At 46.2% G+C, this 21460-nt stretch overlaps 1 protein-coding gene across 6 annotated transcripts in view; it reads right to left on the reverse strand.

Moving 5' to 3' along the window:
- The window catches only part of SMPD3 (sphingomyelin phosphodiesterase 3), a 567374-nt gene that overhangs the window by 40557 nt on the left and 505357 nt on the right, over nt 1-21460 (reverse strand). For all 6 annotated transcript variants that reach the window (XM_077288170.1, XM_077288168.1, XM_077288167.1 and 3 more), the window contains one exon: nt 19670-19759. In XM_077288170.1, coding sequence (XP_077144285.1) covers nt 19670-19759 — 90 coding nt within the window. The remainder of the gene's footprint in view (nt 1-19669; nt 19760-21460) is intronic.

Consider the following 21460-nt stretch of genomic DNA (forward strand, 5'->3'; position numbering starts at 1 on the left):
CTGTTTAGTCCTGTTACCAATTTTGAACTGCATTTAGCCTACTTTATTCTTTGGCCCTATATCTGTGTTTCCTCCTCATCCTGCCCATTGCCCAGCCACTGCTAGATGAGTCTGCTGGTACATTGACCTAGACCACTACATTCCCCTTGCACTCTACACAGCCAGAATCTGACCCTGCTGAAAGTAAGGTTCCCCTTCCCGCATGTTATACCACCTTACACAGGGACAAAGAGGAAGGTGCAGATGAAAGTGCAGGTTCATCAGGTGGGGGGGGGGGCATACTCGTTGGCGACGTCACTGGCACAGGGCCCCTCAGAGTACGCAAAAGTGTCGCTGCTGGTGGGAGGCGCCCCCGCCGTGCAAACACACCGCTGTACTTTGAGGGGCCCTGTGCCAGTGCCAATGCCAACGAGTGGGCCCCCCCTGCTTGCTTAGGATCACAGCACTTGCAAACTTGACATACTTACCTCTCACTGCTCCACCGCCGTGACGTAGTCCACGTTTCCTGGGCCCACTAAAACCTTGAACCAGCCCTACCCCCCACAACTTTTGCCAAATGACCCCCAATTTCCAATGCCCAACTATTATTATAAAGTTAATTAAGATTGACAAGCTTCAGAAACAAGAATGGATGTTTTTGGCATTAAAATGGGCACTGTAGGTGTTTTCCTGGCCTCCACTCACTGTCGACTATGCTTCCCCATTGACTTGCATTGGGTTTCGTGTTTCGGTCGATCCCCGACTTTTAGCGATAATCGGCCGACTGCACTCGACTCGACTCGACTCTGGACAAAGTCGGGTTTCGCAAAACCCGACTCGATCTTAAAAAAATGAAAGTCGCTCAACCCTAACAACAACTTTTGTGGTCTAATTTCTCCTGTTACCCTTGTGAAAATAAGAATTTGTGGGCGAAAAGGTCATTTTTGTGTAAACAAATGCGATTTTTTTATTTTCACGGCTCTACATTATAAACTTCTGTGAAGCACTTGGGGGCTCAAAGTGCTCACCACACATCTATATAAGTTCCCTAATTGGTCTAGTTTACAAAATGGTGTTACTTGTGGAGCCTTTCCACTGTTTAGGCACATCAGGGGCTCTCTAAACGTGACATGGCATCCGATCTCAATTCCAGCCAATTCTGCATTGAGAAAGTCAAACGGCGCTCCTTCTCTTCCAAGCTCTGTGGTGCACCCAAACAGTGGTTTACCCCCACATATGGGGTATCGGCGTATTCAGGAGAAATTGCACAACAAAATTTATCATTAAATTTCCATTTTTACACTTGTGAAAATAAAAAAAATGGTTCTGAAATAAAATGTTTCCCAAAAAAAGTTGAAATGTTCATTTTTTCCTTCCACATTGTTTCAGTTCCTATGAAGCACGCAAAGGGTTAATAAACTTCTTGAATGTGGTTTTGAGCACCTTGAGGGGCGCAGTTTTTAGAATGGTGTCACACTTTGTTATTTTCTATCATATAGACCCCTCAAAATGACTGCAAATGTGATGTGGTCCCTAAAAAAAAAATGGTGCTGTAAAAATGATAAATTGCTGGTCAACTTTTAACCCTTATAACTCCCTAAAAAAAAAAAATTTTGTTTCCAAAATTGTGCTGATGTAAAGTAGACATGTGGGAAATGTTATTTATTAACTATTTTTTGCGACATATCTCTCTGATTTAAGGGCATAAAAATACAAAGTTTGAAAATTGCTACATTTTAAATTTTTTTGCCATATTTCCGTTTTTTTCATAAATAATCGCAAGTAATATCGAAGAAATGTTATGACTATCATGAAGTACAATATGTCACGAAAACACAATCTCAGAATCAGCAGGATCTGTTAAAGCGTTCCAGAGTTATAACCTCATAAAGTGACAGTGGTCAGAATTGTAAAAATTGGCTCGGTCATTAAGTTCCAAATTGGCTCTGTCACTAAGGGGTTAAAATGATCTGACAACATGATTCTCCGTGTCAGTACAATTATGGTGACACCAAACTTATATATGGTAGGTTTTTTTCTATATTTTAGTGCACAAAAAAAAAATCACAGCTTTGAAAAAAATAAAATTGATCTGTCTCACCATTTTCTGAGACCCATCATTTATTTATTTTTACATCAATGGAGCAATATGAGGGCTCATGTTTTTCAGAACACGAGACTTTATTGAAGCCATTACACATCATGATTTGATACATTTGTTGGTGCACAAACCTGCAATTCTTCAGTTTCCATTCATGTTTCTTCTTTTATGTTTAATGCATGTTTTAAATAATGTAATATTCTGATAGAAGGGACTTTCACATGGCGATAAGAGATGTTTATTGTTATATTTCTTTATTTTTAAAAAGGGGTAATTTAAACTTCTATAATTATACATAGTACAATTAGTACATAGTACATACTACCTGTTTCTAATTTTTGTGTGTAACATATACACTCACCGGCCACTTTATTAGGTACACCTGTCCAACTTCTTGTTAACACTTAATTTCTAATCAGCCAATCACATGGCGGCAACTCAGTGCATTTTGGTCTGATGAGTCTCGATTTCTGCTGCGACATTCGGATGGTAGGGTCAGAATTTGGCGTAAACAACATGAAAGCATGGATCCATCCTGCCTTGTATGGAGCATCTTTGGGATGTGCAGCCGACAAATCTGCGGCAACTGTGTGATGCCATCATGTCAATATGGACCAAAATCTCTGAGGAATGCTTCCAGCACCTTGTTGAATCTATGCCACGAAGAATTGAGGCAGTTCTGAAGGCAAAAGGGGGTCCAACCCGTTACTAGCATGGTGTACCTAATAAAGTGGCCGGTGAGTGTATGTGTTTCTGTGAGACAACAGACAACACTGAGGATCTGACCCTTTGATGCAATGTAAAGTAGTCAGTGTACAGCTTATATAACAGTGTAACTTTGCTGTGCCCTCTAAATAACTGAACACAGAGCCATTAATGTCTACAGACAAGTACAATAAACACGAGTAAAACAAGGCACACACAAGTACAGGAGGAGAGAGGACTCTGCCCGCGAGGGCTCACAGTCTACAGGGGATGGGTGAGAATACACTAGGTGAGGGTAGAGCTGGTCATGTGGCGGTTCAGTAGACTGGGGATCACTGCAGGTTGTAGGCTTGTCAGAAGAGGTGGGTCTTCAGGTTCCTTTTGAAGGTTTCTGTGGTAGGTGAGAGCCTGATGTGTTGGGGTAGAGAGTTCCAGAGTATAGGGGAAGCACGGGAGAAGTCTTGGATGCGGTTGTGGGAGGAAGAGATGAGAGAGGAGTAGAGAACGAGATCATGAGATGACCGAAGGTTGCGTGCAGGTAGGTAACGGGAGACCATGTCACAGATCATTGGAGGAGTCAGGTTGTGAATGGCTTTGTATGTCATTATTAGTGTTTTGAACTGTAGCCTCTGGGCAATAGGAAGCCAGTGAAGGGCCTGGCAGAGAGGAGAGGCTGGGGAGTAACGGGGAGACAGGTGGATTAGTCGTGCAGCAGAGTTTAGGATGGATTGGAGTGGTGCCAGAGTGCTAGAGGGGAGGCCAGAGAGTAGGAGGTTGCAGTAGTCGAGGCAGGAGATGATAAGGCATGTACTAGGGTTTTTGTGGTTTCATGGTCAAGGAATGCACGGATCCGGGAAATGTTTTTGAGTTGGAATCAGCAAGAGGAGGCAAGGGCTTTAAAATGTGGCTTGAAAGAGAGGGTAGAGTCAAGGATCACCCCGAGGCACCGAGCGTGTGGGATCGGGGAAAGTGAGCAGCCATTGACATTGATGGATAGGTCGGGTGGAGGGGTAGAGTGAGGTGGGGGAAAGATGATGAATTCTGTTTTGTCCATGTTCAGTTTTAGAAAACGAGCAGAAAAGAAGGGTGAAATAGCAGACAGACATTGTGGGATTTTGGTCAGTAAGGAAGTGAGGTCGGGTCCAGATAGGTACATCTGCGTGTCATCAGCGTAGAGATGATATTGTAAACTGGGATTCTATGAGCTGTCCCAGGTCGAAGGTGTAGATGGAGAAGAGTAGGGGTCCTAGAACTGAGCCTTGGGGAACACCGACAGACAGGGGGCGAGATGAGGAGGTGGTGTGGGAGAGGGAGACACTGAATGTCCGGTCTGTTAGATATGATGAGATCCAGGATAGGGTCAAGTCTGTGATGCCAAGAGATGAGAGAATCTGTAACAGGAGGGAGTGTCTTCAGACCTAAACCCTATTGAGCATCTGTGGGGCATCACCAAATGGAAGGCGGTGGGGCTCAAGGTCTCCAACATCCACCAGATCTGTGATGTCATCATGGAGGAGAGGAAGAGGAGTCCAGTGGCAACCTGTGAAGCTCTAGTGAATGACATGCCAAAGAGAGTTAAGGCATTGTTGAAAATAATGGTGGCCACACAAAATATTGACACTTTGGGCACAATTTGACCATTTTCACTTAGTGATGTACTCACTTTAGTTGCCAGCTGTTTAAACATTAATGGCTGTTTGTTGAGTTATTTAGACGGCACACCAAACGTACACTGTTATACAAGCTGTACACTGACTACTGTACATTGTATCAAAGTGCCATATCTTCAGTTTTGTCCCATGAACAGATATATTAAAAAATATTTACTCACTTTCGTGATATACTGTGTGTGTAAAAGTCATAGTTACTCACCGATAACGGTGTTTCTTGGAGCCCATGACAGCACTACGGAGAGAGGGGATCCGCCCCTCAGGGACAGGAAACCTACAGATAAAAGGGCAGTACCTCTCCCTCGCATCAGTTGGTTTACAGAGCATCGAAGGACCTCCAGGTTAGTTACAACAGAGAAAGCATATTATAACATTGCTTATTAGAGGAACACCGTGCCTATATTATGTTAGATAAGTTATACGTAAGGAAGTGCTCACCGCACTTGTGATGGGAGGGAATAAGCGGGTGCTGTCATGGGCTCCGAGAAACACCGTTATCGGTGAGTAACTATGACTTTCTCGGTCTCCCATGACAGCACTACGGAGAGAATTGCAGAGATTAAGCTTAGGGAGGGACCACAGCCTCGAGAACCCTTCGCCCAAAGGTCAAGTCAGACACAGAGGCTAGATCTAATCTATAGTGTCTAAAAAAGGTTGATGGTGATGACCAGGTGGCCGCTTTGCAGATTTGCTCAATTGATACCTCTGACCTCTCAGCCCATGAGGTAGCTACCGCTCTTGTGGAATGTGCTCTTATACCATCCGGGATCGTATTCCCCGTGGATGAATACGCCAAGGCTATTGCCTCCTTTATCCACCTTGCCAAGGTGCCTTTGGATGCCCGGAATCCGTTTCTGGGACCCTTAAAACAGATAAACAAAGAGCCTTCCTTCCTATACTCCCGGGTGGAGTCTAAGTATTGGACTAGGCATCTCCTGACATCTAAAAATTATGGAATTTTTGCTCCTTCTCATTTTTTGGGTTTGGGCAAAAGGACGGCAGGGATACTTCTTGTGACCTATTAAATTTGGATGCCACTTTTGGCCAATAGACCGGGTCTGGTCTAAGAGTGACTCTGTCATCTAATATTTTTGTAAAGGGTGGGTTAGAGGACAGGGCTTGAATGTCACTTATTCTGCACGCAGATGTTAAAGCTACCAGAAGAATGGTCTTAAGTGATAGTGTTTTTATGGGAATTGTGTCTGTGGGTTCGAATGGAGGACTCGTTAGTGCAGAGAGAACTAAGTTTAGGTCCCACGAGGGTATTTTTTGAGTAACTAGAGGTTTTGACCTTGTTACTGCTTTAATAAATCTTACTACACATGGATTGGCCGCAATATTTTGATTATAGAGTGCTCCCAGAGCTGCTATCTGTACCTTTAGAGTACTGACCGCCAACCCCTGCTCCAGACCTTTTTGTAGGAATTCAAGTATTTTATCAATGGAAGGCCCATCCTGGACTTTCACCTTGGAGACGGATAAGAATTTTCTCCATGTTTTCCCATATGCTTTAGTAGTAATAGTAGCTACGTTGTTAAAAAGTAGAAAACCTAAGTTGTCCGAAAACCCCCTTTTTTTTAATAGTCTCCGTTCAAAATCCAGGCTGTTCAATGTAAGTTCGACTCCTGTGGGTGGAAGATCGGCCCTTACTGTAGTAGGTCTGGTATATTCGGTAGGATCCATGGGTCTGAGACCGATAGCATCCTTAGCCAGGAAAACCATGTCCTTTTTGGCCAGAATGGGGCTATAAGGATCATTTTTGTTTTGTCCTCTCTGACTTTCCGAATGACTGCCGGGATCAGAACAATTGGAGGAAAAGCATATGTTAGTTTGTGGGTCCATGGAATCAGAAAGGCATCCAGAGCCTGGGGGTTCCCTTCCAGGTTTAGTGAACAAAACATGTTTACTTTTTTGTTTTTGGAATTGGCGAATAAATCTATTGTTGGGGTCCCCCACATTTCTGTAATCTGGTTGTAGATGGAATGGTTTAGGGACCACTCGCCTTGTTTTAACTGAGTCCGACTCAAGTAACCTGCCTTTTCGTTGTTTGACCCCTGAATATGTAGTGCAGAAAGGGATAGTAGGTTTTCCTCTGCAAGACTGATAATTTCGGCGGAGGAACTCATCAGTGATCGAGACCTTGTTCCTCCCTGGTGATTTATATATGCTACTGTCACTTTGTTGTCCAAAAAATTCGGACATGATGTCCTCGAATGTAAGTTAGAAAAAATAGAAGAGCTCGATGCACCACCCAAAGTTCTTTTTGGTTTGAGGATGCTGATAGTTCCTGAACTGACCAGTTTCCCTGAGTCACTGTTTTCCATGTGAGCCCCCCACCCCCTGGGACTCGCATCGGTTGTTATTACCTGAGATATTTTTGCTATCCAAGGGATTCCCTTTGAAAGGTTTTGGTTTTTCCCCCACCAGAGAAGGGAATGAATAACTGAGGAATTTAGAATGATGCGACCTTCTAAATTGTTTTTTAGTGTTGACTGCAATTCTAGTATAATCCATTGAAGTTCTCTTGTGTGGAATTGTGCGAAAGGTACTGCTGGCAGACATGAAGAGAGAGAGCCCAGTAGCGACATCGCCCTCCTTAGAGTCATGGAGGGGTTGTGTAGCGTTTGTGCTATCATAGCCATTATATTGTCCTTTTTGGAAACTGGGAGCCGGCATTCTTGAACCTGGGATCTAATGTTAGTCCCAGAAACTCCTGAATTTGACAGGGTTCCAACCTTGATTTTTTGTATTTATGAGCCAACCCAAGTCCGTCAGGATAGATATGCAGCGCCCCAGAGTCCTGGTCGTTGCAGTACTGATGCTCCGCCACTAAGGGATGGTACGTCTGATGGCACTAAAGGAGTTCACCTGACCAGGTATCACAGTCACACATTAAACTTCACACTCTGGCCAACAGGAGGAGCAAAGGGTTCTATGTATTAGGCCACTCCTCACACTCTGGTAAAACTGGGGGCTGGATAGGAAGTTAGAGAGAAGCTGACTGGGTTTTGCCCAGGTAACACCTTGTGAGAGAAGAGGTTGCTTGGGAAGATTCAGGGGTGGGATCCTGGCAGAGGCCTAGCGAAAAGGACAGATCGTTACGGAGCCGCGCCTGCACTTCATTGCGGCGGCATCTTAAGAAAGGACACGAAGCGAAGTATATTGTGGAGAAGTGGGAAACGAGATCACAGCACAAAGGCGATAGAACCAGTAGGAGTCGTGCCCTGAGATCGGCAACATCCTACTGAGGCGCGTAGCCGGTGGCCGGAACGCCGAGGAAGTATTGGGCTCCACGCATTACTTCAAACGAACGGCAGGGCAGTTAATTTTAGGTTGGCTGCCTCACTTAAATCACCTAATGAAGACAACGGAGGCAATTGTGGGAGAGGGGCGTCTCTAGGGTCCCTATAAAATAACTCCAGGCCTGTTGTGAACTCTATTTCTGGGCTCCCTCTTGTGGTCACAAGTGGTACTGTGTGAGTGCTGCTGGTGGAGAAGATCTTGGATTCTCGTATTTCCAGACGAAGGCTTCAGTATTTAGTTAAGTGGAAGGGCTATGGTCAGGAGGATAATTCATGGGTTGTCGCCTCTGATGTCCATGCGGCCGATTTGGTTCGTGCCTTCCATGCGGCTCATCCTGATCACCCTGGGGGTCTTGATGAGGGTTCGGTGACCCCTCCTCAAGGGGGGGGTACTGTTGTGAACTCTATTTCTGGGCTCCCTCTTGTGGTCACAAGTGGTACTGTGTGAGTGCTGTCTTTCTGCAGGTTGTGACTGGCATCAGCTGTCTCGTTATCTGTGGGCTGGTTTTCTATTTAAGCTCACTTGGACTCTCAGTCTATGCCTGCTGTCAATGTATTCAGTGCTATTCTGATTCCTTCTGACTACCTTGCTCCCAGTCTCTTCAAGAGAAGCTAAGTTTCCGTTTTGTTCATTTTTTGATCATCAGTGTTCTATTTGTTTCTTGTCCAGCTTGCTAATATGTGATTTCCCAGCTTGCTGGTAGCTCTAGGGGGCTGAGTTTCTCCCCCCACACCGTTAGTTGGTGTGGGGGTTCTTGAATTCTCAGTGTGGATATTTTGGTAGGGTTTTTTGCTGACGGCACAGTTCGCTATCTGTCTTCTGCTATCTAGTATTAGCGGGCCTCATTTGCTGAATCTGTTTTCATTCCTACGTGTGTCTTTTCTCCTTACCTCACCGTTATTATTTGTTGGGGGCTTCCTATATCTTTGGGGTTATTTCTCTTGAGGCAAGTGAGGTCTTGCTTTCTCTTTAGGGGTAGTCAGTTTCTCAGGCTGTGTCGAGACGTCCAGGATTTTAGGCACGTTCACCGGCTACCTTTAGTGTGTTTGGATAGGATCAGGTTTTGCGGTCAGTCCAGTTACCATCTCCCTAGAGCTCGTGTCTATGTTTAGTTACTTAGCTAGTATTTCCTGTGATCCCCAGCCACTGGGATCATAACACAGGCCTACCCCGTCATACGGGTGCGTCCTATCCATATCATCTGGGGGATGGAGAGAAAGAACAGAAACATACATGACAGTTGTGAGGACTATCCCGTGGTGCTCAGCAGGGAAATACTACAACACCTAGGTGCTAGTAGGTAGGCACTCATTTCCACCTGCAAACGGAACTCTGGATGTGCCTTCGGACCGGCCGGTCTCAGCCAGCCCAGTTAACAGTGCTCTGGATTGCAGATGCCGAAGCCTTCAGTAAAGAGGTAAAGAGCCTGCAACCCTGTGTCCTCGTTATTTACTGCGACCTACACCACCACCTACACCTTTTATTGGGCGCCCCTTAGCAGGACCACGCACCGGGTCAGGCCACCGTGACATCCTCAGAACCGAGAGACCCGGTACCGAGTACCCCGCCGTCCTGCGTCTGGGGGCCGCTCCAAATTGGCGTCACGTACAGGATCTACTTAAGCCTGAAGAATCAGGTCATGTGTGCCTTGGAACTGTGACTGAATTGTGCTTGAACCGTGATTTATTGCAAAGACTGTGTATTGCTATTTGCCGCCAAAAATTCCCACCAAAACCGCCGCTATTACAGCTCCACGGGGAGCACAGAGGAAGAAGAAAGGCGTGCAATGGGAGGAGACTATCAAAGTGGTGCCAAAAGTGGCGACCGCCCCCTCCGACTACTGCTGCAAGATGACGACCTGCCCCGAAGCAGAGGAGAACCGCCCGATTTGCAACAGCGGGAACCAAGACAAGAAGGAGCCCCTCCCTGGGAAGATGGCGGAACCATGTGCGTGTGCAGTTGCCGATTGCGAAACAGCGAGGGTGATCAGCGAGTACCTGAACGACGACGAAGTGACCTGGACTATCACCACCGACCGGAGGCGGATCTGAACCCGCCGCAGCCGGAGGATCCGGACCCCTTGGAGCCGCAGGTGGAGGAGCTGAGTCCACCTATCCCGAACAAGGAGCCAGCCGATGTGAAGCAATGGAAGTCGGAGCCGCGCCAGAAGGACGCCTTGGAAGAACCGCGGTCCGAACCGCTGCCGACTCCAGTGTCCTCGTCGGTGGAACAGATCGGCATCGGTGGAACCACATCAGACGCAGGTATGGAAAGAGCCCTTGCCCCACCGACCGATCCTGCTCCAGCGACCGCTCCCCGTCCCGACAGTGACCGATTCCTCTCTGCTGAGCTGGTAGTGGTGACCCCCAACATTATGGAGAAGCTGGTGCCTCCGTTACCGACAACTATGGGAGAACCGCTAGATGTGAGCTCGGAGGGGGTGATCTTCCAATGGGATACCCCGAGGATTGGACCAGATGGGGCCAGACAGGAGGGCCTCAGCATTGCTGTGCTCACTTGGGAACAATATAAACAATGCCTAATTTTACACTGGAAAAACCGAAAAGAGACAGAACAAAGTGACCCACCGAAAGTACAAAACCCAAAGACTGCACGCGGTAAGAAGGACTTGGTAAAACGGGGGACTGTACTAGCCTTTCACCCGAAACGGGGTTGGGGCTCTATACAAGAACCGGGACTGCCGACTGAAATCTTCTTTACCAGCTACAATGTGAAGACCCCGTTCCGCAACAGATGTGACGATCCCCTACTATGTAAACGGGACCAGGTGATCTACACTCGCCATCGGAGTGCGCAGGGATGGTGCGCTCGGAACGTCCAACGATGCGAGCCTGCAGTGGCGCCACCTGCTGCCCTGACTACGACTAACTCTGACCTGACGAATTCTACCACTATCACCACTGTGTGCGTAATTGCTGCTACTGAACTTGCAACCAAAGCTGACATTCGAATCCAGACACCGGGTGACCTGGCCGCACCTGAGAGAAGAATCACTGATTCTGACACCGCATCAGCGGAGAACAGGGAACCGGAGCTTCCCCGGTCAGGAAGTGTTCGCTACCGGCTGGTGTCTTGCAACCTACTATGAGGAGTAAACCTTAGAACTGGAACTAATGTAAATAGTTAACTGTTTGTCTTCCTGCTAATACCCGACCAGGGTTGTCCTTAAAGGGATCCATTCGTTTACCCGGGATCCCTATTGTTTTTGCTTTTTTTGTTTTTGCTTTTGTTCATCATTGTTTACAAAGACTGCCGAATCATGGACAGTGAATGGTTCACAAACTGTGTTGTAAATAGTTTGCACCTTCTTAAAGGTGCCCCCTACTGGTTTTACAAAAAGGAGAACCTTTTGAAGAGACTGTTCTTGAATACAGCGCAGAAGTTCTTGTCTTAAACGGACTTGCAGATAGAGAGTCTGCACTACCTCAAAGAGACTTGGTCCCTCTTAAAGGGAATGTTCATGTGTTGCACTTAACTATAATGTTACTTTAAGAACGTTGAATAGTAATGAATAGTGTTGAGCATTCCGATACCGCAAGTATCGGGTATCGGCCGATATTTGCTGTATCGGAATTCCGATACCGAGATCCGATACTTTTGTGGTATCGGGTATCGGTATCGAAACAACATTAATGTGTAAAATAAAGAATTAAAATAAAAAATATTGCTATACTCACCTCTCCGACGCAGCCTGCACCTTACCGAGGGAACCGGCAGCGTTGTTTGCTTAAAATTCGCGCTTTAACTTCCTTACTTGAAGTCCCGGCTTGTGATTGGTCGCGCGCCGCCCATGTGACCGCGACGCGACCAATCACAGCAAGCCATGACGTAATTTTAGGTCCTTCAGGATTTCAAAAATTACGTTCCGGCGTTGTGATTGGTTGCGTCGCGGTCACATGGGCGACGCGACCAATCACAAGCCGTGACGTCACGGGAGGCTGGAGACGCGCGCATTTTAAAATGCGCGCGTCTCCTGCCTCCCGTGACGTCACGGCTTGTGATTGGTCGCGTCGCCCATGTGACCGCGACGCAACCAATCACAACGCCGGAACGTAATTTTAAAATCCTGAAGGACCTGAAATTACGTCACGGCTTGCTGTGATTGGTCGCGTCGCGGTCACATGGGCGGCGCGCGACCAATCACAAGCCGGGACTTCAAGTAAGGAAGTTAAAGCGCGAATTTTAAGCAAACAACGCTGCCGGTTCCCTCGCTGAAGTCCAGGCTGCGTCGGAGAGGTGAGTATAGCAATATTTTTTATTTTAATTCTTTATTTTACACATTAATATGGTTCCCAGGGCCTGAAGGAGAGTTTCCTCTCCTTCAGACCCTGGGAACCATCAGGAATACCGTCCAATACATGAGTCCCATTGACTTGTATTGGTATCGGGTATCGGTATCGGATTAGATCCGATACTTTGCCGGTATCGGCCGATACTTTCCGATACCGATACTTTCAAGTATCGGACGGTATCGCTCAACACTAGTAATGAATAGTGTGTAGTTATTTAAGAAATAATAGGAAATGTTTGATAATGTTACTAGAGGTTGAGGACAGGAAAGAGTTGAAAGCCGAGTTTCAGTGAAGTGGACTCGTAGGGGTTAGTGAGTCCTCCTGGAAACCATAGAGAAATGGTTGATTGATCTTATACTGTGAATAAAAATTGAGCTTATAGAAGAAAAGAGGCAGTAGGCCCGGACGAGTAGCCAGGTGGTCCTGCATGTTCGAAATCAGAGAGTAAAGAAAAGTGTTGCATTTAGAAAAGAGAAATAAGGACAAAGGTAATTTATATTTTAGAGTTTTATAGTAAGCCTTTAGTTGGTTCAGCTTATACGCCCTTAAAGGAGAAGTTAAATTATTGTTCTAGAAAAATTTGCACTTAGTAGATAGAATGCCCGGCTGGGTAATAAAGGTTATTTATAGTCAGTTATTTAAATAAATGTTATTTAAAATCTTAAAGCACTGTGTAAATATGTTTTGTTTGTAACGTTCAAGTGTCCTCACCTCCCATAAAGGGAAGCATTGTTAAATTTTCTTGTTTAATTGCGTTTCAAAATTTTGTATGTCTTTTGCTAACATGTATTGTTGTTCTTCTTTCTCAGTTCAGGAGTACTGGATTTAACTGGGGGGGAGTGCAGTGCCCAGAGTCCTGGTCGTTGCAGTACTGACGCTCCGCCACTAAGGGGAGTGATGGTACGTCTGATGGCACTAAAGGAGTTCACCTGACCAGGTATCACAGTCACACATTACACTTCACACTCTGGCCACCAGGGGGAGCAAAGGGTTCTATGTATGAGGCCACTCCTCACACTCTGGTAAAACTGGGGGCTGGATAGGAAGTTAGAGAGAAGCTGACTGGGTTTTGCCCAGGTAACACCTTGTGAGAGAAGAGGTTGCTTGGGAAGATTCAGGGGGGTCCCTGTCAGGGGTGGGATCCTGGCAGAGGCCTAGCGAAAAGGACAGATCATTACGAAGCCGCGCCTGCACTTCATTGCGGCGGCATCTTAAGAAAGGACACGAAGCGAAGTATATTGTGGAGAAGTGAGAAACGAGATCACAGCACAAAGGCGATAGAACCATTAGGAGTCATGCCCCGAGATCGGCAACATCCTACTGAGGCGCGTAGCCAGTGGCCGGAACGCCGAGGAAGTATTGGGCTCCACGCATTACTTCAAACCAACGACAGGGCAGTTAATTTTAGGTTGAATGCCTCACCTAAATCACCTAATGAAGACAACGGAGGCAATTGTGGGAGAGGGGCGTCTCTAGGGTCCCTATAAAATAACTCCAGGCCTACCCCGTCATACGGGTGCGTCCTATCCATATCATCTGGGGGACGGAGAGAAAGAACAGAAACATACACGACAGTTGTGAGGACTATCCCGTGGTGCTCAGCAGGGAAGTACTACAACACTCGGGCGCTAGTAGGTAGGCACTGATTTCCACCTGCAAAGGGAACTCTGGATGTGCCTTCGGACCGGCCGGTCTCAGCCAGCCCAGTTAACAGTGCTCTGGATTGCGGATGCCGAAGCCTTCAGTAAAGAGGTAAAGAGACTGCCACCCTGTGTCCTCATATTTACTGCGACCTACACCACCACCTACACCTTTTATTGGGCGCCCCTTAGCAGGACCACGGACCAGGTCGGCCACCGTGACATCCTCAGAACCGAGAGACCCGGTACCGAGTACCCGCCGTCCTGCATCTGGGGGCCACTCCAGATATCACTCTGTCCCTCTGTTCTCTGCAACTTTGAGCCGAGTCGCTTGCAATAAAGAAATCGTCCAAGTAAGGGACTATTAATATATTTTGTTCCCTCATGTGGGCCATCATTTCCTCTACTATTTTTGTAAATACTCGTGGAGCAATTGAGATTCCAAACAGGAGGGCTCTGTATTGGAAATTTCTTACATGTCCCTCTATGGAGACTGCCATCCTGAGAAATTTTTGGGATTGTTTGTGGATGGGCACATGGTAATATGCGTCGGTTAAGTCTATCACAACCATGTAGCAGTTCGGCAAGAGGATTTTTATGGTAGATTTTATTGTTTCCATTTTGAATTTTTGAATTTTTACGTATTTGTTCAGGTTTTTAGATTTATTATCGTTTGAAAAGAGCCATCGGGTTTTGGCACTAGAAATAGTGGGGAGTAAAAACCCTTCCCTATTTCTTGAGGGGAGATCTCCTGAATTACAGATTTTTGTAACAGGGAAATTATTTCCTTTTCTAATGCGGCTTGCTCTGCTGCTGAGGACCTTGTTCTTGTTACTACATAATTTTGAGGGGGTAAAGAGAGAAACTCTACTTTTAGACCGGAGTGAATCAGATTAAAAATCCAGGTATTGTTGGATATTTTCTTCCAGGCGGGAAGGAATGAAGTGAGTCTTCCCCCCACCGTAGGAAAAATGTCATTTAGAGGGCTTTTTGTCACGGGAGGTGTTGTCAAAAAGGTAACCCCTATCCCTTCTTCCTTCGTCCCATTTATTCTGCTCTCTGGGGGGCCTTCGGCGAAAAAATCTCCGGCTCCGAAAGGACTGTCTGAATGGAGCTGGTCCCAGGTTTGGAAAACCTTTCTTTTTATCGCCAGCTTTCTGGAGGATGTCATCCAAGGTCTCCCCAAACAAGAAATTCCCCTCACATGGAATAGAACATAATTTCAGTTTCGTCTGGAGATCCCCCGGACAACTTTTTAAGCCATAATGTTCTTCTGGCTGCGTTGGAGAGGGCGGTGGCCTTGGATGTTAAGCGCACGGAGTCCGCTGAGGAATCTGCTAGGAACGCTGCTGCTGCTCTAATCACAGGGATTGAATCTAGCATCTTACTCCTGGGTGACCCGTCTTTAATCTGTTTTTCTAATTGGTCAATCCACACCATTAAAGATCTGGAGGTGCATGTCACAGCAACCGCAGGTCTCAAGCTACCCCCAGCCGATTCCCACGCCCCCTTAAGAAAAGTATCCGCTTTTTTGTCTAAAGGCTCTTTAAAGGGAACCTGTCACCCCGTTTTTTGAAGATGAGCTAAAAATAGCGTTAAATAGGGGCAGAGCTGGGTGTTACATTAGTGTCTTTGTGTGCCTTTATTACCCACCTATGCTGCTGAAATACCTTTGTAAAGTCGCCGTTTTCTGCTGTCACTCACGCTGGTCTGGTCTTATGGGCGTGGTGACAGCGCTGTTTCTCCCCCAGAATCCTGCTCATCATCACGTTGGTGACGTAGTGGTGTGCGCATGTCCAAAAGGCGAATCCACTGCCCAGGTGATGAAAAACAGCGCGATCTGCGATGTTCAGCCGTTTACCGGTGGGCGCGGCCATCTTTCCTGTGGCCGCACGTGCGCAGATGGAGCGCTCTGCTGCCTGGGGCTTCAGGAAAATGGCCGCCGCGATCTCCATCTGCGCACGCGCGGAATCCCACGGCCATTTTCCTGAAGCCCCGGGCAGCAGAGCGCTCCATCTGCGCACGCGCAGCCGCAGGAAAGATGGCCACGCCCACCGGTAAACGGCTGAATAGCGCAGATCGCGCTGTTTTTCATCACCTGGGCAGTGGATTCGCCTTTTGAACATGCGCACACCACTACGCCACCAACGTAATGATGAGCAGGATTCTGGGGGAGAAACAGCGCTGTCACCACGCCCATAGGACCAGACCAGCGTGACAGCAGGAAACGGCGACTTTACAAAGGTATTTCGGCAGCATAGGTGGGTAATAAAGGCACACAAAAGACACTAATGTAACGCCCAGCTCTGCCCCTATTTAACGCTATTTTTAGCTCATCTTCAAAAAACGGGGTGACAGGTTCCCTTTAAGGGTACCCATATCCTCAAACAGGAGCGCGTATTTTTTCGAGGCCCTGGCTACCGCGACGTCCAACTTAGGTGCCTTGTCCCAAGAAGTAGACGCCTCGTCTTCGAAAGGATACTTCCTTTTAAGAGAGGGTACTGAGGAATTTCTCCTATCAGGTTTCTCCCACTCTTTTTTAATCAATGTTTGGACATTGGAATTTAGGGGAAATGTTCTCTGCTTTTTTTGCCCCAGGCCACCGAACATTATGTCTTGAGCTGTTCTATCAGGACGGGGATCCTCTACCCCCATAGTGGCTCTAACCGCCTTTACTAGAGCATCTACCTCCTCTAGTGAGAAGCAGTGACGGCCTGAATCTTCGTCGGAGGAGGATAAGGGGGAATCAGATGTGTTGGAATCCGTGTCCTCAGATGAAGACTGATCAGAGTGTGAATATACCACCTCTTTTTTCTTATCTTTCACTTTTTTGAAAGATGTGAGGGCATTCTGAACCTCAGATCTGATTATTGTTTTCAGCTCAGATGCGAAATCGGGGGTCTCTTCACATAATAAACGTTGTATACATGATTTACAAAGCTTTTTGTTCCAGGCTACCGGCAAAGCTTTGTTACAGGTGGGGCAGGATCTATTTTTCTTTTTCTCCAATCTCTTCTTTCCCTAATAAGGGAGAAGAAGGAACCCCATTACAAAATATGAACTTTCTCTGAGATCACTCACCATTCAGACGTGGACGTAGGTACCGGTTCTGGAGGGGGGCCCGAGTCTGGTAGAGGAAACTCTTGAGACGGAGAATTGGTCACTGCAGCAGATCAGCTGCGCTGTGTTGAATGACTGCTGGATCCACTTCTCCTGGTTCCCTTAGGCTGCGTGTCCACGGTCAGGATGGCCGGCGGTATCGCCGCAGCGGCAAAGCCGCTCGGCGCTAAGCCCCGCCCCCTTTCTGGGACGCGTTGATGCCGGATGTGTACTGTACACATCCGGGATCATCGCACCCCTCACCATAGCGCCCTGAGATATTACTTGCGGCGACGCAGGTAGCACGGACATGCTGCGATCTGAAAAGACGCGCAGCATGTCCGGAGTCGCAGGCCCGCCGCGTGCGGGTTTCCACGCATAGTGGACACGGGATTTCCAAAAATCCCCTCCACTATGCTGGAACATCTGGACGCTGCGTGTTTGACGCTGCAGCGTCAAACACGCAGCGTCTACTGACCGTGGACACATACCCTTAGGGTGCTGGTGCCCTGCAGCATTTCTGGAGCGGCGGCCATCTTTGTATACCCGGAGCGTGCGCTTGTCAGCACAGGAGCTCCGGTGTCTCAGCGCCCCTGCATCTTTCAGAGTGGCGGCGATTCTCCCCCCTCACACCCTGAAGAACCCCTCGGTTCCAGCGATGGCAGCTTCGGGCACCGGACGAGCCGCGGCAGAAGCCTCCTTGCTGCCGGAACCCGATTGTCCGGTCCCGGTCCTTTGGATACGGCGACTTCTGCAGGTACTGCCGAAAAGAGGTTCCCCGTCAGGGACAGGAAACCAACTGATGCGAGGGAGAGGTACCACCCTTTTATCTGTAGGTTTCCTGTCCCTGAGGGGCGGATCCCCTCTCTCCGTAGTGCTGTCATGGGAGACCAAGAAAAATATACTGTACAGACCAAAAGTTTGGACACACCTCATTTAAAGATTTTTTTGTATTTTCATGACTATGAAAATTGTACATTCACACTGAAGGCATCAAAACTATGAATTAACACATGTGGAATTATATACTTAACAAAAAAGTGTGAAACAACTGAAATTATGTCTTACATTCTAGGTTCTTCAAAGTATCCACCTTTTGCTTTGATGACTGCTTTTCACACTTTTGGCATTTTCTTGATGAGCTTCAAGAGGTAGTCATCGGGAATGGTCTTCCAACAATCTTGAAAGAATTCCCAGAGATGCTTAGCACTTGTTGGCCCTTTTGCCTTCACTCTGCAGGTCCAGCTCACCCCAAACCATCTCGATTGTGTGCGGCCGATCGCGGCCGGGTGTCAGCTGATTCTCACAGATGAACATGATCACAGCGTTACGGAGCCGGCACAGGGGCTGACAGACCCTCTGCCTTTGGATCGGAGACCCCGCGGCGTGCCTGAAAATTACCATGGAGACCCGATATCGTCATGACGACATCCGGGTCTCCAGACCTCAGAGACTTCCCGTCATACTCAGTGCATGTCAGGAAGTCTCTAAGGTTAGTGCACAGAAGCTGCAGCGCTGACAGCTTCTATAGCATGCAGATCTGCATGCTATAGAAGCGATCAGCCTGCACAGAATGATTGTCCCATACTGGGACAAAGTGTAAAAGCAAGAATGAAATAAGAAATTTTTTAAATAATTGTAAAAATAATTAAAAAATAATAATAAAAAAATCAATATTTATTCTATCACTAAATTATCACTATCATATCACTAAATAAATATTTAAATGAAAAAAACAATAAAAGTACACATATTTGGTATCACTGCATCTGTAATGTCCCAACCTATATACTGTCCCACTAGTTAACCCCTTTAGTGACCACCATAAAAAAAAACCAAGGCAAAAAACAATGGCTTATCATACCACCGAACAAAAAGTAGAATAACACGCGATCAAAAAGACCGATATAAAAAATCATGGTACCGCTGAAAACATCATCTTATCTTGCAAAAAACAAGCCCCCAAACAGCTCCATCAGTGGAAAAATAAAAGTTATAGCTGTCAGAATAAAGCGATGCAAAATTATTATTTTTTATATAAAATAGTTTTTATTGTATAAAAGCGCCAAAACATAAAAAAACAATAAATGAGGTATTGCTGTAATCATACTGACCCACAGAATAAAACTGCTTTATCAATTTTACCACATGCAAAACGGTATAAACGCCCCACCCAAAAGAAATTCCTGAATTGCTGGTTTATGTTCATTCTGCCTAACAAAAATCTGAATAAAAAGCGATCAAAAAATGTCATGTGCCCAAAAATGTTACCAACAAAAACGTCAACTCGTCCCGCAAAAAACAAGACCTCACATAACCCTGTGGGCCAAAATACCGAAAAATTATAGCTCTCAAAAAATTGCAAAATTTTCGCCAAATTTCCGTTTTTTTTCCACAAATAAATACAACATGGAGTACAATATGTCACGAGAAAGCAATGTCATAATCACCGGGATCCGTTGAAGCGTTCCAGAGTTATAACGTCATAAAGGGACAGTGGTCAGAATTGTAAAAATTGGCCCGGTCATTAACATGCAGGGTTAAAAACTATGTATAGTTTAATTACTGTAGGTACAATTTGTCTTTTCATAAAGTGCGAACCTTTCAGAATGTGGCATCTGTGGTTATACGGAAAGCTCACAATGTCAAATTCTCTAGATGTATCTCGTTTCCAGTGTCTTCCTCACACAGTTACTATCACTAAATCTGCTATGATATAGCAAAGCTCCTACTAACTTTTTCAAGCACCATCTCATCACATATCTTTTTTGCTTTATATTGTTACTTGCAGTACTCAGTGCTGCCTGCAGATGGCACAGGTGTGAAATAGTTCTCATATTTTTGGCAAACAGCTCTCACCTATTGCCCAGGGCTTCTCCTCTCCAGGGCCCAGCCTGCATGGATCCTTATAATGTGTAAACAGTGTATGCTGCTGCTCCAGCTTATCTTCTGCATGAGAACAAATAACGCGTTATTAAGACTGCAGAGTCCTTCCAATTTACATTACTCTTCTATTCCTCTTTTCTTTTTAAATTGCTCTTGACAGAGCGCCTAGCCACTTTACTATTCAATGTACATTAGTGGGATGTAAAACCATCCCCTAAATATCGGAATTGCACAGCTGTCAGTCTTATGAATGTGATGTGTTATTGAACCACACTCACCTGTAGGTGCTCCAGTGTCACCGTCATCCACTGTCAGATGTCACCTCTCTGATCCTGCAGGAGGCGCTGACAGTGCGGTGATTTTGGGTGGACATAACCAAGTGGTTAAAGCTAGGGTTGAGCGAAATGGATCGGTCAATTTCATAAGTCGCCGACTTTCGGCAAAGTCGGGTTTCGTGAAACCCGAGCCGATCCCAGCGTGGTATCGGCCATGCGGTCGGCGATCTTCGCGCCAAAGTCGCGTTTCGTATGACGCTGTTACCGCCATTTTTTTAGCCAATGAAGGAGTGTGGGCAGAGTGATGACATAGGTCTTGTCTTGCTGTCTGCGGCGTCACAGGGGGTGGGGGTATAAACGCCATCTTACCATTTTGGATGTAGCGATTTACACAGTCCGAGGAATGTACTGATTTACACTCTGTCTGAGGAGAGAGAGAGAGAGAGAAAAAAAAAATCCCCATTGACTTGCATTGGGTTTCGTGTTTCGGTCGGCCCCCCGACTTTTCACAATAATCGGCCGATTTCACACGATCCGACTTTTGAGACAGTCGGGTTTCACGAAACCCGACACGATCCTAAAAAAGCAAAAGTCGCTCAACCCTAGTTAAAGCCAGAGAATCCTTGAAGGGGTTTTCCCAAGAACAAAGTTCAATTTAATCAATAGATTTTTGATTAATAATAATTTCTACAATTGGATGTGTTTAAATAAAATGTTCCTGTGCTGAGATAATCTTGTAAATGTGCCCCTGCTGTGTACTGTGTTATGGCTGTGTCTGACCATACAGGAACATAGTCTGATCATACCACAGGAGGAAGCAAAAGAACATACAGACAGGACAGCGGGGGATCGCAGCTGATTCTTTCTGTGAGGTAAAACATTTCTCTGCTTGTTTATCATTTAACATGTTTTACCTCAAAGAAATCAGCAGCGATGATCCCATGCTGTAATGTCTGTTCAAGAGCTGTGATTTGATCAGACCATGTTCCTGCTTGGTCAGACACAGCCATTACACAGTACGGGGCACATTTATAAGATTATAACAGCAAAGGGACATTTTATTTACTCACATCCAATTGTGGAAGTTATTTTTCTTCAGGGATCTACTGATTAAAATGTGCTTTATTTGTGGGGCAATCCCTTTAACACCTGCTAAGTGGGCCATGGAAGCCCAATCAGAGTTGACGGCTTATTAAAATTATTATTAGCACACTAACAGTGAATATTAATTTATTATGCTTTGCTTAGCGCCATCTTCTTCCGCAGCACTTTACAGACATTATCATCGCTGTCCTCAATGGGGCTTACAATGTAGATTCCCTATCAGTATGTCTTTGGAGTGTGGGAGGAAACTGGACAACCCGGAGGAAACCCAAGCAAACACGGGGAGAACATACAAACTCCTTGCAGATGTTGTCCTTAATGATAAAGACAGAGAAATGCACTATTCTGATTGTGATCGTACTGTGGTATTATGGGGACACAGTGA

Source organism: Ranitomeya variabilis, chromosome 2 (assembly GCF_051348905.1).
Source record: "Ranitomeya variabilis isolate aRanVar5 chromosome 2, aRanVar5.hap1, whole genome shotgun sequence".
NCBI classification, from domain to species: domain Eukaryota; kingdom Metazoa; phylum Chordata; class Amphibia; order Anura; family Dendrobatidae; genus Ranitomeya; species Ranitomeya variabilis.